General features: G+C 40.0%; 2 protein-coding genes across 2 annotated transcripts; both read right to left on the bottom strand.

Moving 5' to 3' along the window:
• Positions 1-722: 722 nt before the first annotated feature.
• Positions 723-9952, bottom strand: spa17 (sperm autoantigenic protein 17). Its single transcript, XM_067508174.1, has 9 exons — positions 9862-9952; positions 9417-9596; positions 9247-9326; positions 9095-9141; positions 6816-8445; positions 6667-6673; positions 4641-4657; positions 3149-3304; positions 723-1677 (listed from the first exon to the last, which is right to left on the bottom strand). Exons 2-9 carry the CDS (start codon positions 9568-9570, stop codon positions 1654-1656), a joined length of 2115 nt encoding a protein of 704 aa, XP_067364275.1. The 5' UTR covers positions 9571-9596; positions 9862-9952; the 3' UTR covers positions 723-1653.
• Positions 9953-10014: 62 nt separating this feature from the next.
• Positions 10015-12521, bottom strand: LOC137129099 (uncharacterized). The gene is made up of 10 exons (XM_067507952.1): positions 12411-12521; positions 11959-12255; positions 11766-11819; positions 11610-11645; positions 11371-11487; positions 11239-11263; positions 11109-11149; positions 10968-11018; positions 10760-10872; positions 10015-10318 (listed from the first exon to the last, which is right to left on the bottom strand). The coding sequence occupies exons 1-10, from the start codon at positions 12508-12510 to the stop codon at positions 10187-10189; spliced, it is 966 nt and encodes a 321-aa protein (XP_067364053.1). The 5' UTR covers positions 12511-12521; the 3' UTR covers positions 10015-10186.
• Positions 12522-21110: the final 8589 nt, after the last annotated feature.

Below are 21110 nucleotides of genomic sequence, written 5' to 3'. Positions count from 1 at the left end.
AATGAATGAGTTCAGTACATACTATCTGCATGCCAACGTCTGTGTTGTGTTGTTCCTGTGTGCAAATGCATGTGCAGTTTGACTTTGTGCAGCGTGCTGTATGGCTCAGATGTGTGTGGGTGGGCTGAGTGGGAGCACTGGGAGACTGAAGATGCTCTAGCCTGTTTCTCATAAAGCGAATAAGACTGAAGCAAAAACTGTCTTATTCTTTTGTGACTTGAACAGCCTTATTAAAATAAAGCTCGGCCAGGTATTGCAAAATATTTGACACAAACACACAGCACTAGTGTAGGTGTTCATGACAATCCACCTTTTCATAGGATGAAAACACTCGACAGCTTAATGCACACAGCCTCTGCAACTCTGTGTAACTAATAATTTAAAATCCCTGTTTATTATGTGTTATTGTTTATATGAACTCTGTTAATTTTTAGTGTAACTAGCAGTTGTGCATTTTAGAAATGCACATCTTTATGTTATGAGTTACTCACAAGATTCCTTGTGCACAGGAGACTAAACACTGTTTCAGCTTCACAGAACTGTGATCGCTCTAGTTAGCGGCTGTGCTCACAGTGAGACAAAATGTGCAGCTTTAGCACCTGTAATGTAACTCAAAGTGTCACCGGCAGGGATGGGATGACAAATTATATAAAAGGATGTCATGTTTGAAACAATCTGATCCTTACCATTACTGAACGAAAATTGGAACAGACATTTTGCCATACACTTAAGGTGGATTTATTAGTGGAATGCCAACACTCTACAGCAAAGTACGCCAATGTACTATTCATTTAGTTTTAAAGCATGAAGGCTCTGCAAACTCTGACAGTGGAATTTCACATACCTGATCTAAGTCAAACAAGTCAAACCCACCAATACAACAACTTAGCATACTAAACCAATGTCTCATAAGGCCAAGCTGTACCAAATGCATCTGGAAAAAAAGTGGAATTACTGCATGCTTACTGTTCTGGAAGATCAGATTTATAGAAAATGCTTGAAACTGTGAAAAGAGAACATACTTATCCTGTGATGAAAAAGATAATCAAGGCAATTGCAGCTGGAATTCAGTAGAATTAATAGAATGTACATCGCTACTTCTCTTTTGATATTTTAATCATTTTTATAAGCAAGTCAAATAGTTAAATAATTGTCAAGATACAAGCACATCAGAAAACAAAGCAAAATAACAAATAATTTAAGCCACTAATTACACAAAGTCTAATGCTAATGCATACAAGGTTTATGCACAGATGGTATCAACTGATCCATCCAAAATAAGCCCTGTTTAGACATTCATTTACACATTCACAGATCATCATTTAAAAACTAGCACACTACCAGAAGTTTCACAAGTACATGCAGTGAGTTGCAAATTCTGGGTCAAAGACATCCGTACTGATGAGACTGCTGGAGAAGCAGAGAAGGAGTGTTAAAGTTCACAAAATTCACATAACACGCCCTCAAAACTGTTCATTTCCTACTGCTAATTTGTGTTGAAAAAGAAAATGACTCCTTGGGTAAAAAGGTGTGCTGAAAGCCAGCCCAGTCAGCCTACGCCAGCCATCTCTCGCTACCTTGCTTCCCCCTCTTTCTCTTCATCCAGGTCAGGACAGGGGTGTCACTGCTCTGGCACAGATGTGTCGTCTCTCTCTACTGCCCCCGATCCTCCTGTCTCTAAAAACAGAAATAGGCAAGGCATCGTTAAGGACTGCACAGCCTGGAAAAAAACAGTTTCTATGACACTTTCTATGCTGTTAAAGGTTTCGATACACAGTTGAAAACTGTAAGGTCACTTGTGGGCGGATTTATTGTTAAAAAAAAAAAAACACTTGAAGAAAATGTTATATTGAGCAGTGAAATGAGAAGGAAAACCTTTCAGGGAAGGTTACTATTTCTATTATAAAAGTATCCTTCAGAAGAATTAGGTTTTAAAGTACACTGTGATGCTGAGAACTTGTTTCCCAGTAACGGCCGACATAACTGTCAAGCTTAAAAACACACTTCTGTTGTAAAAAGGGGGTCTTCTCCAATGGGCACTCTGTGTTCGGTTTTACCCGACAGGTCCATTAATTCTGCTCAGTCCTCTAAAGCATATAGTGTACCTACAGCACCTGGAACTATAAATACATCTCCTACAAAGGGAGGCAAGGCAGCCAGCAACTGGGTTAGGCAGAACCAGTGACGTAGATCCCTTGGGTCAGCCACAACCCCCTTATAAAATGCTGCTTTGTCTTACAGGAGAAGGTGAATATTGAGGGCTGGGAATCTAAAATCGCTAACTTTTTAAGAGAAACACTTTATAATTTATTTTTTCTGCTTCTAAAACATGATTTGAGTGAATATCTAATGCATGAATGATTTTAGTTGGTTTGAATTAAAAATCAAATGTAAGTGCAACATTTGCTTGTCATGTCAACAGAAACAGCAAAAAAAATAAATAAAACGAGTAATATCTGTACTTTTAATTAATCCTACTTTCCTATGAAAACATGTTTACCATAGTGATAATGCAACTTGAAAATGCAAGACCCCATGTGAAGCAGATGCATTTCTAACTCCTTTAAGAGAAGAATGAATTGAAAGATTCAATTATCTACTGTCAGAGACCTTTTTAGTAATTAAGTAAGTCTCAGTTACTTATTGCAATATTCACACTTGGGAAAACCCCCTAGGAAACTAATATAATTATGCACAAATTTCAAATGGCTTCTTTTCGAAGTGTAAAACAGGAAATCAGTTTGTTTTCCTGTTTTGTGCTCAGGTGTTGGGCTACGAGAAACTGTTATAGTCACAACATTTTCTAACTTTCATCATACAACGAGAAACCCATTAAACTGAGTATGACCTACCAACAACATGCAGAACATCCTTAAGGATCTAACTATGGTAACTTGATTTGGTACATTATGCCTAATGTTTGCCTGCTTTTCTTTAACTCTAAGCCTCTTTATATGCTCTACATCACTTACCTCTTATCACCTACTGAATATACGGCTCCTGATGGGAGCCTCTGTTACCATCCTTATAGTCAATAGCCATAATGCCGTCTTTACTGGCATTATGTGACCTAGTCTTATCCCTTGGTTCTACACCACTGACCTGTATCCCCCTGGCTGCCGTTGAGCACATCCCCAGTGCTGCTCACCTCCTCCCCTTCTGCTTTGTCCTCCGGCTTCAACTTCTTACGGGTCATGTGGCCACGGAAACCAGCCTGGATCTTGGCTGCAGCCCTGTTGGCCTCTGGGTCATCCAAGGGTATGTCCATGATGTCCTCCTCCTCCTGGGGCCGGCTGCATTCTTCCTGCTGAGGAGCACACAAACGAGTAGTTTATTACAGACGGAGAACATATTACATGATCACATGAGATTTTCTTCCCCAAACACTGGTAGATTAATTTTATCCTTAACAGATTGCCACACCATATTTTGTAAAGTTGCACACATCCCCTGCTGTCTTTTTTACAGCAGGGGATGTGTGCATGACATCAGTTGGGTTTCTAGGACTGCAATAACCCATGTTTACTTAGTTTTTTGCTTTCCCTATCTGCCTGTTACAAACTGTATAATACACTGCTGCCCGAGTCAGCGTATTTCATAACAAATTACCATGGTCATTTTCTAACATGGTGTTTTTATCTGGGGAAAGGGCTAAGAAGAGCAACCTAAACTGACCATCAGTCAGTGACTACAAGCTTGTTGTTCAGTAGATAAAATAAAGCATTGTTTTTGTTAAGAAACAAAGTTGGTCTCCAAGACTACTGTATCTATTTATAGGCAAATCTTCAGCCGAAAAAGAATGACCCAGCGAAAATGTTACTGCAGTCAACACCAGCAGCTCATTCAGTGACAGAAGTACAGCATCCACTGTCCCAAAGGAAACATGGGGTGGGCGGAAGAGAAATTCTGGCTTGTCAGAAAGTGTCAGTGGAATAACACTAAGATTGTTGATGAGTTATGTAAACACCAATTCAAATTCCGTGGCCAACACATATCAGCTACCCCCTGAGCTTTGCTTATGGAAACAGATTGACATTTCACACAAAGGCGGCCCACTGAAAGAGCCCACTGTCATCCCACTACCTCGGTGAAGCTGCGCATCATGTCTCCAGTGAAACCCCTTCAGTGTAGGAGTGTGACCACCCACCTGTTCAGCCAGCATTCATTAGCCTCTCTGTCTGACTGCTCACCAAGCAGCCAGAATCCAGATCTCTTACTGCTAGGCTACACACCTTCTCAGGGCTCTGGTTTTCATTACCTCAGGGTCCTAAGTCTTAATCTGACACAGACGAATTAAAAATATTCTGAGGCAAATCTCTTGTAATGTCTTCCACTTGCAATTAATTTTTTAAAAGGTATTTTTTAAGGACTAAATGTGGAAAAATGTGCATATGAAAGTCATAATTTCACAAATAGTTATAGTTTATTTGATGTTATAGTGCGAAAGCATCAAAAACACAGTAGTATGCAGTCTAAAGACATCAAAATACTTGTACAAAACCTTTAATAAAATGACATATTATTCAATTAACCCTTTGCGTTTCTCCCTATTAAACTAATAAGTGCTTAACAATGAAAACGAAAAAACAAACAAACCAAAAAAAAATATTATCAAAAGTTCATCTGAAGCTTCTACTTACATTGTGACAGTCCATGTCTTACTCTCAGAGATGAGTTCAGTCTTCAGGTGAGCTGGCCTAGTATGACTTGTATGCCTCAATTTCTATGTGGACCAGGCAAAGCTCTCTGTAAATGAGTCTCCGGTATAATACAGATGCCTCACTGGCTCATACTAACAATCACTGTATATTCAGTAACACCCGCTCACGCAAAGAGTGAGAGAGAGACATGCAGTTAGAGAGAGGAAAGGAGAAAGAGGGAGGGAGGGAAAGAGAGACCTCCTACAAACATGACAGCATGTGTTCTATCTTTTTAGTCTTATTAAGGTTGCTGACCTACTGTGTTCACATTACTGTTACAGACCTCTCACAGAGCACAACATTTACCAAACATGCCTGGAATATTTAATTACTGTGTTTGCAGACTTTTTCAGTGGTTTATAGTTTGATAGTTTTGACAAAGGTGAAAACCATTTTGTCTAAATATTATTAAGAAACATACAGAGTAACTCTACCTCATACACAGAGCATCAAAAAATATTCACAAGTTGCAGTGTTACAATAATAAACTCCACAAATAATAATAGATGACCAACATAGAAATACTATGGAATAGCCAGATGGCCATAAAACAATAATTGCTGACTTTCAAATTCTACTAATAGTGTGAAAATAAAACAGTGTAAGCATCTTGGGCAGTTTTACACTAGGAGGTGTTAGAAATTTATTAGAAGCAGAGTGAGCTAACAGCCCTCTCCATCCCTCTGATCCCAGCTGGTATGGCCGCCCACACTCCTCTGCCAGCCTCAGAGACAAGACGGAGAGGGAGAGAAACAGAAAACATTCATTTATCTGAGTTACATCTTCGACATTAATGCTCTCCTGCTGGTTTGCTAACCATTCAAACAACAAGTTATCCTTATGCCTAATTTCACTAAGATGAATTGCTTCATTAAGGAATTCACTTTGTTATTATGTAGAGATGATAACCACTGCGTAATTAAATTAATGTAATCAATTAAAATGTATTTAATCTGCTCATATAAGCCTACAAATGTGTGTATTTAACTGTATGCATCCATCTAAGATAATTGCTGAAGCAACATCATTGTGGGCACTTCTAAAGTGTGAATCAAAGTCATAAAAGTTCCAGTAAAGAGTCAGCGTGTCTGAGCGATAGGATAGCTGCCCTACAGTACAGTTTTGTGGTAGTTTTGTTTTAGCTTGAAAAAAATTTGCTACTAATAGCAACAAAACAGCACTGTATCTAGAAACATTTTTAAAGTGCTGGTTTACTGTTTAATCAGTCATTCGAGAAGTGCTATTAAAGGTAGATTACTGATACAGATGGTGCCTAGCAACTATCAGCATCACCATCTCCTATTAATTCCATGACGACACTAAGAGAGAGCAGTATGGTGAGGCGTTACCATGGCAACGTTCTTAGTTCCCCTTTCTACCTTCCCTCCCTGCATGGTTGGAGCGCTGTCGGTCCAAACAAATCAGACTTGGCTAACTGTGACAGCGGCAAAAATGTTAAAGGCCTAATTCACAAGACAAATTGTTCAGCTGGTCTTTTATGATGATAGATTACTGAATCAAATTTCAATCTGTGTAAGTTGTGGTGGCTCCCAAGAGGAAAGTGGATCTGGCACTAACAAAGCATCTGTATTACAGTTTTATGAGCGTGCGGCAGATTAAAGGCCTCTAACAGTATCTTGCTCCAAAATGAAAAAAGACTTTATGGTAAACTTTAAGATAAAACTAGAAAATTGGTACACTTTGAATATTTTAATTGTGACGCTCTTGACATTTAAAGTTCATCAAAGCAACTGCCATGCATAATGCAGAAAATTTGATATTTTGGAGATATTTTCAATCACGTACCCCCGGAGAGTCCAGGGAAGAAAATCTGTGAGGGTCACTGTTGATCAGACTCGTCCTTGAAGAGTGTTTTTTAATATAGGCTACCTGAGACAAGAATGGAAGCATGGCAGACTGTAGTCGAGCTAAAGACACCTCTGTCTCAAAGTGTGTGAACATTTACTCTCAGCCTGCTAACAGAAGTGGAGGTGTGGTGAGACACAGCTTTAGTTAAATGCATGTTAAACATTTGAAGCAAATATATCAGTGCAAGTGTGTAAAACATGAAGGGTCACTCATTTATTCTGTATTGGAAGAATCATCAAACTATACCTTGTCATTGCCTTCAGACTCTTTGGTGTCCTTTTCAGACCCAAGCGACCTTTCTTCTCCTTGGTCGTAAGCAACTATCCCATCTGTACTATGAGCGAGGCTGATGCTTTCGTCTTCACACACTGCATCGCCTTTCTCCTGTATTTCAGAATCAATCATGTCCTTTTCTACAAGTTCGTCTTCTTCCTTTGATGTAAACTCTTTTTCTTCCAATGTATCCACTGGCTGCGTCTCTTCTAGCATTCTCTGACTCTCCTTGTTCTCCTCTGGTAGATGTTGTGGACTTACTTCAAAAGTTTCACTCTCAGTAGTCAGTACATTGGACTGTGTTGTTTGTGATGAGAGAATTTCTGCATCACCATCATTAATTTCATCATTCTCCATCTCACTGTAGCCCTCTATGCACATGTCCTTTTTGTCCAGTCCAACTATGTCCGTTGTCTCTTTTTCAAAATGTTCATTCATTGCACTTATGATGTTGTTATCTTCATTTTTATGATCATTTTCATCCTTTGGGTCCTCTTCATCTGCCTCGGTGGAGGGCTGATGTGATAAGCTGATGTTTTTAACGCCTTCTCCCTTCTCATCATCATCATCATCATCATCATCATCACCACTATCATTTAGATTAGAATCATTTGTGTTTACTTTGTTCTTCATTATTTCAGATACCTCATGCTGATTTTCCACTTCCCCTTGCTTGGAGTTAACTTCCTTGTCACTTTTGTCCTTTTCAAGTTGATTATGGTCGTCTTCCGTACAAGATATTATTCGGCCTGTTGTAGTAACCTTATCTCCAGAGCTAATCTCAACCAAGGTATTGCCCTTTGGTATAGCAATACTATCTGTACAAGCCTCAATGTGATCTAAATGTTCATGCGTTTCCTCAGAAGAAGCTTCAGTCGCTACTCTTTCCTTTTGATTTGTTTTGTCTTGCTTGTTTTCTGCTTCTTGTTGATTGTTCTCAGAGATATGAAACAATGATGATTGTACAAGACTTTCCTCACACTGGATCAGTATATCACTGTCAACAGAGGCTCTTTCTATTATTGCCTTTGTTCCTCCAAGCTCTGTGCCACACACATCTACACCAGCCAGCCCAGAATATGGAAAGACCTGCACTGGCTCTTCAACTTTAGAAATTTCTTCTTCTTCTGAGTCTAAAATATCCTTATATGCAACAGTAGTCTGTGGTTCGTCGCCTCCCACATTATCTACTGCTCCTAACTCCTCAGCACATACATCTACATTTAAATCCCTACTGAATAACATGTCAGTGGATTCTAACTCAGACAGAGGTATATCAGAGCTGCTCTCATTTTCATTAGGTTCTCTGTAAACTTTGTCAAGTTTACTTATCGATGGGTCTTTCTCTACCTTTGTCTCTCTCAATTCATCTGATTGTACATTTGCAAAGTGTCTGTTGACTGATTCCCTTTCTGAAAGCATCATTTCTGCTGAAATGTCTTCTTCTTCTTCTTGTTCTTCTTCTTCTTCTTCTCCCCCTTCTTCGTCTTCTTCATTTTCAATTAAATTGATCTCCTCTGAGACATTAGCCTGTATATTAGAATATGACTCTCCTGCTGAGTGGCTTGAGTCGTCTTCTGTTTGGGACTCATAAGATTTGTCTCTAAAAAGTACCAATAGAAATGACATACTTGAGTGAGAAAATGTGACATTTAAATCATAAAAGTGATTCAAATGATGCTTACAACAAAGTGTCAAAAAGTCCTGTGTGACACCTTTACCAACAGTCACTGTTCTGCGACTGCCCCTGTTCTCTTGGTTTTTTCTCTTTCTTCTCACTCTTGACACTGTTAACCATACCTTTAACTACTAAGTTGATGTTCTGTGCCACTTCTGTGCCTTTACTTTACACTGCATATTTGGTTTGCATTCTTTTTACATAGACCTCTAATCTATTCTAATCAGATTCAACCTTAACTTCTATGAGCTAGAGTATCTGCACATATTTTTAAAAAGATATATAATGATTATCGGGTTTAAAAAACAACGTGTTCCATGGGGTTGGAACAATGTCCCAACCTTAGTGTGCTATTATAATTAGTAATATGCCTAAGGTTGTAAACATTTTTCTTAATTCAATATTCCCAATCAGGACAAAAATATCAACCACATCCAACGTTTCATAATAAACACAAAAAATGATATTTTATTGGCATGTCTTCTGTGTTTGTCACTATCATTTCCCTCAAGTTCTTCCTCTCCCTGTCTTGTTGATCTTCCAGGCTGTTTCTAGCAAATAAGGTGAGACTCACTTGGAGTTGGTCACGTCTGTTTTAGACTTTTTTTCAGGACAAGGCAACTGGGGAACAAAAAGAAAATAAAAGTGCAATGGTAAGCAGTAGACACACATTGATAAAGAGTATATATTGTTATATAGTAGTGGCTAATTGGTTGTAGGTAGTACCCCAGTAGTCTTGAATGCATGATTGTTATAGAATCTATCTTCTAATTTAGCGGCCCATTCAGCAGGGTCCATGCCACTTTCTAGACGCAAAAAGGTAAAAAAAATAGTAAAAATAACCTTAAAGTACTTAATTACATTTGGCTTTTTCCCACATGTGCAATTGCAATTACCTTCTCTTTGTTCGAGCAGAGCATCGAAGTACTGTGCGGCATATTTAGGAATGTCTTCAGGCTGTTTTTTTAGGATTTCTCTGGTCAACCCCTCCAGGATAGCACCAAATCCTTGCGGGATCCGCAGGTGAGTGTTGGAGAAAGGTACTGACATTTCTGGGACGGTAACGTCTTTGACAGCTGGACGTATGTGATCAGTAGAAGTCAAGTTTTTTTTTTTCTTTTTTCCCCGTAATCAGTTTTCGACCCAAGCTAGCTAAAAGCTAAAACTACACAATTTAGCTGACGCTAGTGTGACGGTTCAGGCTATTTAGCTTAAATGTAGTAATTACAGTAAAGCAATTCGTCTCTCACACACACACACTCAAATCAAAAATGTCTAAATATATATTTATATATAAGATTTAGAAAATGTCAAACCATGGTAAGTAATTACAGTGGTTACCTGAAATTGCTTGCAACTCGTTTCCACCCTCAGTCCCGAGCGCTGTAATTTAGCTAGAAAAACTAAGCGTCTTTGTTTTGTTGATAACTGCTCCATGGCAACGGTTGTAACTACGGATACTGAGAAGGCTCAAATCCCGTACAACTGAGAAGAAATAACGTCTTTATTGAAGTCTAAACATGGCACAGCTAGATACAACAACAGTACGATCACATATAAAATACAATTGTCTAATAAATGATAAGTATGTGAACATGTATTAGCACGTAAAAGAAAAATAAACAGAAGTGTGTTTTTCTTCTTCCTCCAGCAGCACTGACCGCAGTCAGGCATATGTGATGACCGCATACTCAGAGTTGGTGCTCATCTTGCGGCTGACCTCTCTGGGCTGGGGGACGTGCAGTCTGTCAGCTGAACGCGAGGCCTGCAGGTGAGACCTCGATTCATCTCCCCACCACTGGAGGGGAAGGAGAGAGAGGGAGAGAGAGAGAGATAAAGAGCTCATGTAGCATGCTAGGAATAGCAAGACCGCTTACTTCATATTATTCAGAAAAACAAAAAGTTGTTGTAATATGTGGTTTGTTTAAAAGTTACAGCAACAGCAAAATTTGTATATAAGGTGCATACTATAATGCATACGAACAAGTTAAATTACCACACATCTGTTGTTTGACTTTCCCTTTAATGATGTATGTTCCCCATAGTAGTATAAAGTTTGAAGCTTCCATAAAGCAATAAAATAAAATAATAGCAAGTCTGTTCTGGATGCCCATCATGTCTCGTTGTCCAGCAACAGCAATTGGTAATGACGTTAACATGCCTTTGATATTTACCAGCTTTACGTGAGATTCAGTAAAATAAACATGGCAATCATGATGAGTCTGTGCGGATCCCTCACCTCTTTTTTTTCTCCAGGAGTCAAGTAGCCGACCTGTGTCAGCTCTGGTGTACTGACACCGCGGACAGTAATCATTATGTCAGCATATGGAACTTCAGTGTCACTCTCATTTTCTGGGTCAAAGGAATAATTTAATTATTTTCGAAGTGTACCGACTATTCTGTGTCACTTAGAAGAATGAAACAGGTGGTCTTACCAGAGACCTTACCTGGTATAGGAATCCTTAAAGTTACTCGTTCACTATGTGTTGACAGTGACCCTGGGCAAATAGATAGGTGTTTTATAAGTTGCAGGCCTTCTTTTGTAGACCAAAAGTGGGCATGTTATATTGAAATTTAATGCTGTTTACCTTGTGCTGGTGACAAGACAGCATGATAAGGTAGTGGGGAGCTAAAATGAAATGGATATAAAAATTAAAAATCATACATTTTAAATTGCTATTAAACACATAGATCAAGGTTATTCTAAACGATACTCACCCCGACCTGGACTCAACAGATTCACCTGGAATGTATTTAAATTATTATTACAATTATCTAGGGATAACATTGTGTCTATTTTGCCAATCAGAGAGTCTTATTTTTACAGCACATATGACATTTCATCATCACCTTTACAATTGCAGCTCAGTCTGTTCCGACTCAGACACAGGTAAACGGCCAGTGCTGCGAGAACTGTGGCCACAGCAACAGTAACTGTTGCTAAAACCTTAATTCCTGTGAATTCTCCTGTTAGTGTGGAAACATTAGTATCAACTTTAGTGTAGTGGATTGAAAGAGCAATGTTTACTTATCTGTTTAACATGCATGAATATATACAGAAATACGACATTATAATTGTGTCATCTCACCTCCACTTGAATCATATGGCCTATCAGGAAGAGATGCTGAGAAATGTAGAAGAGGATATATAAAAATAAATCCAAGCAAATCACGCAAATAATGTAGAATTACGAATGTGAAATTGTCAGACATCCAACAATTTTTTTTTCAAAATAGGTCCTCACCATTTGTAGTTTTAGTCCCTGGGGTTACTGTCCAGTTTGGCGTATCTGTCTGAGCTAAAAACAAAAATCAAAAAACAAATAAAAACATTCATCACATTCATTATGTAGTTATTTTCGGAATTGCCAAAGACAAGATATAAGTCATATATCGATATAGCATAGATATAGCTGATTTTCACATAACAACTTCTACCTTTAAGTTGCAATTTAACAATGCGCTCTTTTTTTTGGAGAAGTTGAGGATCCGCTTTGTCTTCTGTGTAGCAAGTGTAGGTCGTGTTAAGATCTTCAGTGGTCACATTTATTAGATGGAGTGATACGGTGCAGAAGTTGTTTTGGCTGTTTTTCCCGAGACAGCCGGGTTTGTCTTTATGCCAACAGCCACGAACAAATCCAGTAGAGCAATTGTAAGTGCAGTCCAATGTCAAAGACTCCCCTAATCCTACAGTCAAGTAATCAGTGGACATTTTCATACTGGCACAAGTCAAATCTGCAAAGAGCGAAAGTTTAGTTTAGTTTACAGAAATAAAGATTGAATTACAGTACATGTACTACCGAGCATCTTTTTTATAGACGAATATTCATTACTTGTACACTACATGCTTCAATGTACTGCCCAATCCAATGAAAAAATGTACTTTTTACCTTGTGTCACCCAAAAAAAGAGCATTGTGTAGAGGACTGAGATCATCTTTGTAGCTGCGTTTATTTCTGTTTCCTGCTGCCTTAAAACATGCAATAACATATCCTGCTCTCTTGTAATTTGATGATGCTTGCACCTGCAGGAAAATACTGAAATACCCACACACAGGAAGTGGTATACAACAGGATTTAGAGCTGTTTAAAAATAATTCAAAAGTTTCCATTTATTGCATCTTACTTCTTACAAAGCCAAATTCTGCTGCAAATGTTAAGAAGGAAAATGTTTTCTTGAATAGGATAAGACACCAATGAGGCTACAGTTCCCAAATAAATAAATAAAGTTTGTGCTTTTATACTACAATGCGCACATTTTGCAGCTGGTTTGAAAGAAAAAACTGATAATGTGGTTTGCACATACAGTACAGTGTAGCTGCAGATGGAGAATGCAGCTCACTCTGTTCTTGAACAGAATGTGTTTGACATTCATTTTGGTCTAAATACTTATTTTTTAAATACATATTTTAAATACTAAAGGAGCCTTGTGTAATGAAGCATTTAACGTTAGCCTAATTTAACTGATTCCGGAAATCAGATTTTTTTCCCCCCTTTTTTTCTCAGGTCACATAAATAATTGAACTCATTCAGTAATTGATACAGTGTGTGGTAGCTTTAGCACATACTCATGCATTATGAAAGTGGAAGGTACAGTTGCAGAACATCATCGCACACCATTACTAGCTAGGGCACCTCGGAATCATGTTTCGTGCTCTTATTTCACTTTCAGTGACTGAGGGCTTCTGACATTCATGACTTTAAACAATCAGTCTTGTGGCCTTAGACCATACAGACTTGACTGGAAATATACAAATAACCAGATATTTAATTAGACATTCAATGATGATGTGCTCATGGAAAGTAATAAATCTCCTGCGTTTTTCAGCTTCGTGGATTTTTCTGCTTCTGAAACAATCTGGAGCCACCTTAGGTAAGAGGAATGATTGCTTCGCCAATTCAAGGAGAAAATAGACAGTCATGGCAGACTTCTGCATTCATCCTGACATTATTTTATATGTGTATATGTAAGAATCGTCTGAAGGAAGTGAAGACCTCCCCCTCAGCAAAGAGACAGATCTTTATCAATGTGAAGAGGGAAAATTCTTCTCCCACCAGCTTTGTTTAGAGTGTCCTGCCGGTCATTTGTAAGTCAACAACCATCTTAGAAATTGCTTACCTGTATAACTTTACTATGCACACAGAGGAGACTTTAGTGTAAAGGAAACATTGATTTGCTTCCTTTGAAGAGTAACATTACACTTTTTTTTGGTTGCTACTGTAATATAGTAATAAGTTACTATATTTTTGTCATGCAGTTGCCCTGGCTATGCATCTGCACCTCATAGATGTCCAAAAGGAACATTCAACCTCTACACAGGAAGAAGTGGTGTCCATGACTGCAAGGTCGAAAACAACTGTTACTCAGTGTCTCCCAAATGTCTTCTGTCATACCCTCCTTTCAAACCTTAAAAAAACCTCATATTTAATTATTACACCTTCTACTGGTGAAGCAGAATTATAAACCTCCTTCACAGCAGACATTTTGTCTTGTCATTGCATGAAGAGAACATGTGGAACTTATTATATTAACAAGAACGCTGCTCCAGCAGCTTTTGTAATATTAAATTCATGCAATTACCATGAAATGAATAATGACTTACAACTGCATTTTGACAAGTTAAAATGTTTGTTGTGACATTGTCTTTGGTTCCAGCTTTACTACACACTTTTTTTGTCTCATTATTTGCGTGTCATCCTAACATGATGAATTCTTTGTGTTGCAGCCTTGTTTTCCAGGTCTAATCAGTACAGAAGACAGAGTCGACTGCAGGCTGTGTCCTTCAGGTTTCTCATGTGATCCCGCGAATGGGACCCTCTCTTTATGCCCCTCAGGACAACATTCTCCTGAGGGGGTCCTACAGTGTCTGACCTGCCCTGTAGATTCTGTCTGCACTTTAGGATTCCCTCAGAAGGTGATGATATTCGCAAAACTTTGTTGTCTGAGGAACCAAGAAAGCCTGTGTGTCTAATATTTAGAATTAATGTAACAAATTTATTTTTGTCTTTTTTAATTTATCATCACTATATGTGCCATATAGTGTGTGCCTGGCAAAGAGCCCAGTGCAGATCACACCGTGTGTAGAGACTGTTCCCCTGGCTTCTATTCTACTTTGTGTACTGTAAAGTGCCTACAGTGTCCAGCAGGTATTGTAGTCATATAAGACAATTCAAATATATAATCTTTATGATATGTGAGTAGTTGACTTTTAATAAATCTGTTGACTTTGGTCATACAATGGGGTCATACAATGATAAAAATGTGTCTGTCTGCCATAGGAAGCTACTGTCCAGATAGTGGAATGCAACAGCCTCTTCTCTGCCCCCCTGGTTGGTCTTCCACACCTGGACAGACAGCCTGTCTTAGCTGCAATGACACATCCCCACTGTGCGGGGGAGCTTGGAGCCAACTAGTCCACAGATCTAGTCAACCCATTACCTGTCGACCAGGAACATACAAAGACACGAAGGAAGAGGCAGCTTGCATTGTTTGCCCCATAGGTTAGTGTTTATTCCTGCATATTGCCATTTATATTTTTTCCTTTCCTCCTGGAAGATGACTAGGATGTAACAATACAAGCTCTTTTTAACCCCAGGTCATTACTGTATAGGAGGTGTAGCTGTACCTTGTCCTGCAGGGACGTATGGCGCTAAAGAGGGTCTTCAGAGACCGAGAGAATGCACAATCTGTCCTGCAGGTGGAGTACTAACAGTAACAAGCCCAATATATTGCCTGATATATTGTTATATTGTTATACTCTAAGCCTAATATATTGTTACATACTCTCAGGTTATGTGCATGAAATTATATCGCTATAACTGTAAACTTTCCCACTCATTTAAACTTTCTCAACCCCAAAACTGTACACCAGTTTCACTCACCTCAACTTAAACCTGTTTGTTTTGCATGTCTTTAACATACATGGCATCCGGAGAAATGTCCCTGTGACCTTAGCTATAAATATTATTCTCTAGGGTTTTACTGTCTGGAAGGCAGCTCACAGAGACCCAACTCCCAGCTCCTGTGCCCACAGGGCTATTACTGTGAAGAGGGCACCGCCACCCCTCACGGGTCACCTTGCCCTGCTGGTACAGCGGGGGAACAACTGGGTCAGACAAGTAGGGCAGCCTGTAAGAGATGTAGAGAGGGACGCTTCTGTCCTGCAGGTAAGTCTTAGCACTGGTACAATGACTTTATTGAAGAGAAATGCTAAATTACTAAAAAATGTGTCATAGTTAAGCGCCTTCTGACATACAGAAAATTAAGATGTTTTTAGATTTTAGAGGATGTTTTTGTGCATGATGCAACAGGCTCATCGGGTCCTGGCTTGCCCTGTGCTCGGGGAAGATACTGTCCTGCTGGCACCTTGGAAGAAGTGACATGTCCTCGAGGCACTTTCACCCCCCATCAAGGGGCAATAAGTGAGTCTTATACTCACCGCTCATCTAGTCATTTTTAATGCCATTAGTGCCATTTAAATTGTAAAAATTATTATTTGGAATCATCTACATTACTACAGAAGCTTAGATAAACCTCACATCTATAACAATGTATCATTGCAAAACTCAGTGATTATATAAAAATATGTGTTGTTGAGTGCCCGTGATGAGCCAAGATATATGGATGAGATATTGTAACAGATGGATTCCAAGAGGGCAAAGGAATAAATCGTCTAATTTTGGAAAAAGAAACAACTGTGCATGGCAAGCTATAGCTGTGAGTCGCCTATAGAAAAAACACTGATGGTTGAGAAAGGAGACCAGAAGGGAGAATGGATGAGCAGAATATGGGTAGACAACAGAAACACCAATTATTCTTTTTGAAGGAAGAATTTTTTCAACAGATCCTGATACAGCAGGACTACAGTGGGCTCTAAATCTAACTTAATCTAAGCACAACAACAACAACATTTTGCAACTTATTTCTTCAGGTGTGAAGGACTGTCTCAAATGCCCACATGGTTTCTACTGTCCTGAAGGGACAAGTGACCCTGTGCCCTGTCCACCGGGATCGTTCAACCCCTTAGAGGGCCAGGATGAGCTGGCTGATTGCAGAGACTGCTATGCAGGAAAAGCCTGCACACAAGTTGCTCTGCGGGCTCCTGATGTCGACTGCATGCAAGGGTAAGTGACCTCTGCAGGTCTCTCAAAAGGCTTTCTGTGTAGGATGCTGCAGTGATACTGTCGGCTTGTTTTCACTTTGAAAATTGATTTCTGTAATCCTTCATAAGATCTGCTCCTGCCTTGTCATTGTTATTCTGTGGTTTTAATACGTTGGCCTTAATCCTGTTAGGTTTGTGTGTCCTCCTGGTTCCTCTAAACCCAACGCCGCAACAAATGCTTGCCCTCCAGGTACACTGAGCAATCGCACTGACCTCACTGACCGCTCACAGTGTCAACAGTGCCCAGCAGGATATGCCTGTCTTCGAGGTGCCATTTACCTTTTACACATGAACATGTTCTGCTGACCTTTAAAAGCGTTTGATATGCCTTAGCATCAGAAGATGTGAATTTAGAAGCTTATATCCCATATTATTTATGTTTTATCAGGAACTGGTGGGATCCAGAGACCACCACTCTCCTGCTTTGCAGGGCATTATTGTCCTCCTGGAACCATGTTCCCCACTCAGTATAGCTGCCCTGTGGGGACATGGAGTGGTCACAGTGGATTGCAAGCTGAAAGTGAATGTCAGCTGTGCCCACAGGGCTGGTACTGTTTGGCTGGGGCTGGAGCTCCGTCTGGTAGATGCAGCTCTGGGCACTACTGTCCTGAAGGTCGGTAAAATAGGTAGTGTCTAAATTAAATCAAGACATTTGTTTACATTTGTATTTATAAAATATAACACACAAAATCTCCAAAGTAATGTTTACTTTCCAGACAGCAAACTAAACTTGCCTTTTGAAATTGATTTTATAAGGCTTGTCTCCTCGTCCACAGCTGTAATAATGAGTCATTCATGTGGGTATAACTATGTTGATGTTGCATCACCAGGGACTGCATATGGAACCCAGTTTCCCTGCCCGGTAGGCACCTACAGCATCCAAATGGGTAACAGACACAGAGGAGAGTGCCTAATTTGTCCAGAAGGCTCATTCTGTCCACAGGGAACTTCCAAACCTTCCCCCTGCCCACCGTAAGCACTAGCTGTGTGTTGAATATCAGCAGTAAGATATGGGAATGAGTAAGAAGTGGATGATGATATAGAAAGAATTTGCCATACGAGTTACAGAAAGTAGGAAGCTGCTGTCATAATTTTGACTTAGTATACCCACTCTACTCTGTCTTTCTTCAGCTCCACATTTCGCCGTGTGAAAGGAGGTCGGAGGCTGGAGGACTGCTCTACTTGCCCTGCTGGCTATTTTTGTCCCCAGTCAGCTATTGTCAACCCCAGAGTGTGTGGAGCAGGAAGCTACTCTGTAAGGTCCCATATATACCACAGTCCACTGTTACTGGTCAATGCACAGAATCAACGGCGATCAGAGCTGGTGTTTTAGTCTTGCCTTTCCATTAGCTGTTCTGATTATCCTATTTTTAGATGAACATTTTCTGCCCACAGTGATATGGTCTAAAATTACTCATCATGTATATAAAAGTCAACATGAGGAGTCATTAAAGTCAAATTTTATTATTGTTGATCTTTTGCTCTCAGCATTGAATCATTCCAGCATTTTCTAAGTTGCAGTATATTGTCTTCTCCTTTGCATTTTGACTCTGTGCTTCGCTGCGTCCCTCCCCCATACTACTTGATATCTTTAACTTTGACTATCTGAATCTTTCTTCTCTTGTGTGTAGGACGAGGGCTCTGTGGAGTGTTCTCCATGCTTGCAGGGCCATTACTGCAGTAATGAGACCACTAGTGAAGAAGCCATGCTAAGCATCATGGTGTGCCCCCCAGGCTTTCTCTGCTCTCAAGGTTTGGCTAGAGACCCGCAACGCTCAGCCACCCTCTGTCCTCGAGGCTTCTACTGCCCTGGAGGAGGCATTGTGAGTCCGAGAATGTGACATATAGCAAAAGGAACATTACCTCGAAATATCAGCATTCGAAATATCTATCGCACTTTTGGTCCTATAAGCTACCTGCAAATGATTTCTCTTGTAGGATCCCAATCCCATTTCTTGCCCCAATGGTACCTACAGTGATTCTCCAGGTCTCCGTGATGTGAGTGAGTGTGTCCAGTGTCCTGAGGGGAAGTACTGTTACTCTGAGCAGCCTTATGAGCAACCTATTACCAGGCCTGTAAGAAACACACATACATAAAATACATTAAATATAAAGCATTTCAAATGAGGAACATGTATAGTTAGTTTCTTTGTATGCTGTAATGTTTCAGACAGGTGTGTGTCCCGATGGTCACTATTGCCCCCTAGGGACTGGCTTCCCATACACCTTCCCCTGCAAGGCTGGCCAATATAGGAAAAACATACTGGGTCACAGTGGAGAAGCATGTGTTTTATGTCCCTCTAGTTATTCCTGCAACACACTGGGAACTCACATACCCTTAATCTGCCCTCAGGTACAGTGGAAATACTAAACATAAAAAAGGATGTTTTGTTGTGTTGACTGGACAATGTAACTTCTCTGCAGCTGCCGTTGCCACAACAAATATTTGATCCCAGAAGATTACAGTCTCTTTCTATCTCTATGTCTCTCTTTCCTATTACTGTATGTACAGGGCTTTTACTGTCCAGAGGGCACTTCTACCCCCAAACCTTGTCCTGAAGGTACCTACAGCTCACACTCTGGTCTCAGTGATGGGTCTGAGTGCTCCCCTTGTGGTGGAGGCCAGTATTGCACTGGTGTGGGACTCTCAGAGCCCTCTGGAAGCTGCAAGGAGCGCTTCTACTGCAGAGAGGGAGCCAAGTCTGCAGTATGAGAATGCTATTTAATAATTTACTATATAGAAGTTTTTAGTCATTAATTCTTAATTGTTTTCTTTTATTGTTATGGTCCCCATTAGATATGGTCACTAGTTTTCTTGGGGTCCACTAAACATCTTTCAGTGAAATTAAAAAAATAACACACTACTGTGGTGCGCTTGGGCTTGTCTTGGTACTGTGACTGTGTTCAGACTCCAGTTAATGGTCCGACAGGAGGTTTGTGTCCAGCAGGAAGTTACTGCCCCGTGGGTTCTTCTTCTCCCCTCCCTTGCCCCCCAGGCACTTTCAGCAGCAGCACTGGCCTCAGCACTCCTGAGGAGTGCATCAGCTGTCCACTAGGGTAATACCACTCTTATCCACTCACTGTTCTTTCAATTAAAATGGGTTTTCGGATACTTGCTCATTTTCATAGGAGGACCACAGAAAACTGAAGTCTCATATTTCATATGTTAATATATTTCCCTTTCTTTCAGTTTCTATTGTTTAGGTTACAACAACACCTCACCTTCAGGACCTTGTTTTCCTGGTTTCTACTGCACTGGTGGCTCAGCTTCACCTGTTCAGAATGAAGCACAAGAGGGTTATTACACCTTGAAAGGGGCTTTCAGGGCACATCCATGTCCTCTTGGCACTTTTCAGCCGGTAGGAACTAATCCATACAGAACAGCGAGTGCTGCAGCTCTCAGAGCGTGCTGTTGAAATTAGATAATGAGATGTTGCTACATTCAAGGGTTTTCCCTTGTCTATAAATCCTCCACAGCATCGAGGTGCACAGTCATGTATGGAGTGTCAACGAGGCAGACTGTGTAATCAGACAGGCTTGTCCCAGGCACCACTGTGTCCCACAGGATACTACTGTCCTCTGGGGTCCTCTATTGCTCGCCCCTGTCCTCCAGTCAGTATCTGTGTGTTAGTATGTGTGTGTGTGAGAATATATCATTTTTTATTTAGCTGCTCATACTTCTTTAGTGTACTTGCTATGTATGTTCCTAGTGTTGTATCTTGTGGCTATCTTTATGAATTTCATTTACCCACCATCAAATTCACACAGTTTATGTTGCACTATCTGATTATTCAGGGCTCTTACTCTGATCAGCCTGGTGGTGAAGCTGTGGAGCACTGTCGCCCATGTGAGGCTGGATGGTTCTGCAGCAGAGCCGGTCTCTCTGACCCTCTAGGTCTCTGTGACCCGGGACACTACTGTACCTCCGGAGCCTCCACTGCTTCCCCAGTAAGACTCAAAAAAGTAAAAAAGTGGTAATATGAACATTTGAAGAGAAACATAATTAGGCACTGATTTGTGAAAGTTATTCATCTTAAAACAATAGTCTAGACGTCTGGTGAGGCATCTGATGTGCACTGATGAATATTGAAGGAACTCACATAACATATTCCACAGTTATTAAAATAATTTCAAACCAAACTGTTGGTTAAATTTATATTTTGTTCACATCATAACATCCAGCAATGTAGCACGGAACAAGTCTACGCTGTCTTTCATATTTACGATAGCAGCAAAGTCTTTGACATTATGTCTGTTATGTGCTTGATGATGATTTATTCTCATAATTGCTTTTTTCTGGACTTTGGCAACCCTGTATTTTCCTGGCATGTGATAGTGGATGAGCCATGGGGAAGGAAAATTATTAAATAACTATCCTGGGTTTTAGGTTGAATATTTCTGCCTAAGCTGTGCAGTTGATTTGATGACA

This window comes from Channa argus, chromosome 6 (genome assembly GCF_033026475.1).
Source record: "Channa argus isolate prfri chromosome 6, Channa argus male v1.0, whole genome shotgun sequence".
In the NCBI taxonomy this organism is placed as follows: domain Eukaryota; kingdom Metazoa; phylum Chordata; class Actinopteri; order Anabantiformes; family Channidae; genus Channa; species Channa argus.
The sequence above is the reverse complement of the archived record's forward strand: the minus strand, read 5'-3'. Positions and strand labels throughout refer to the sequence as shown.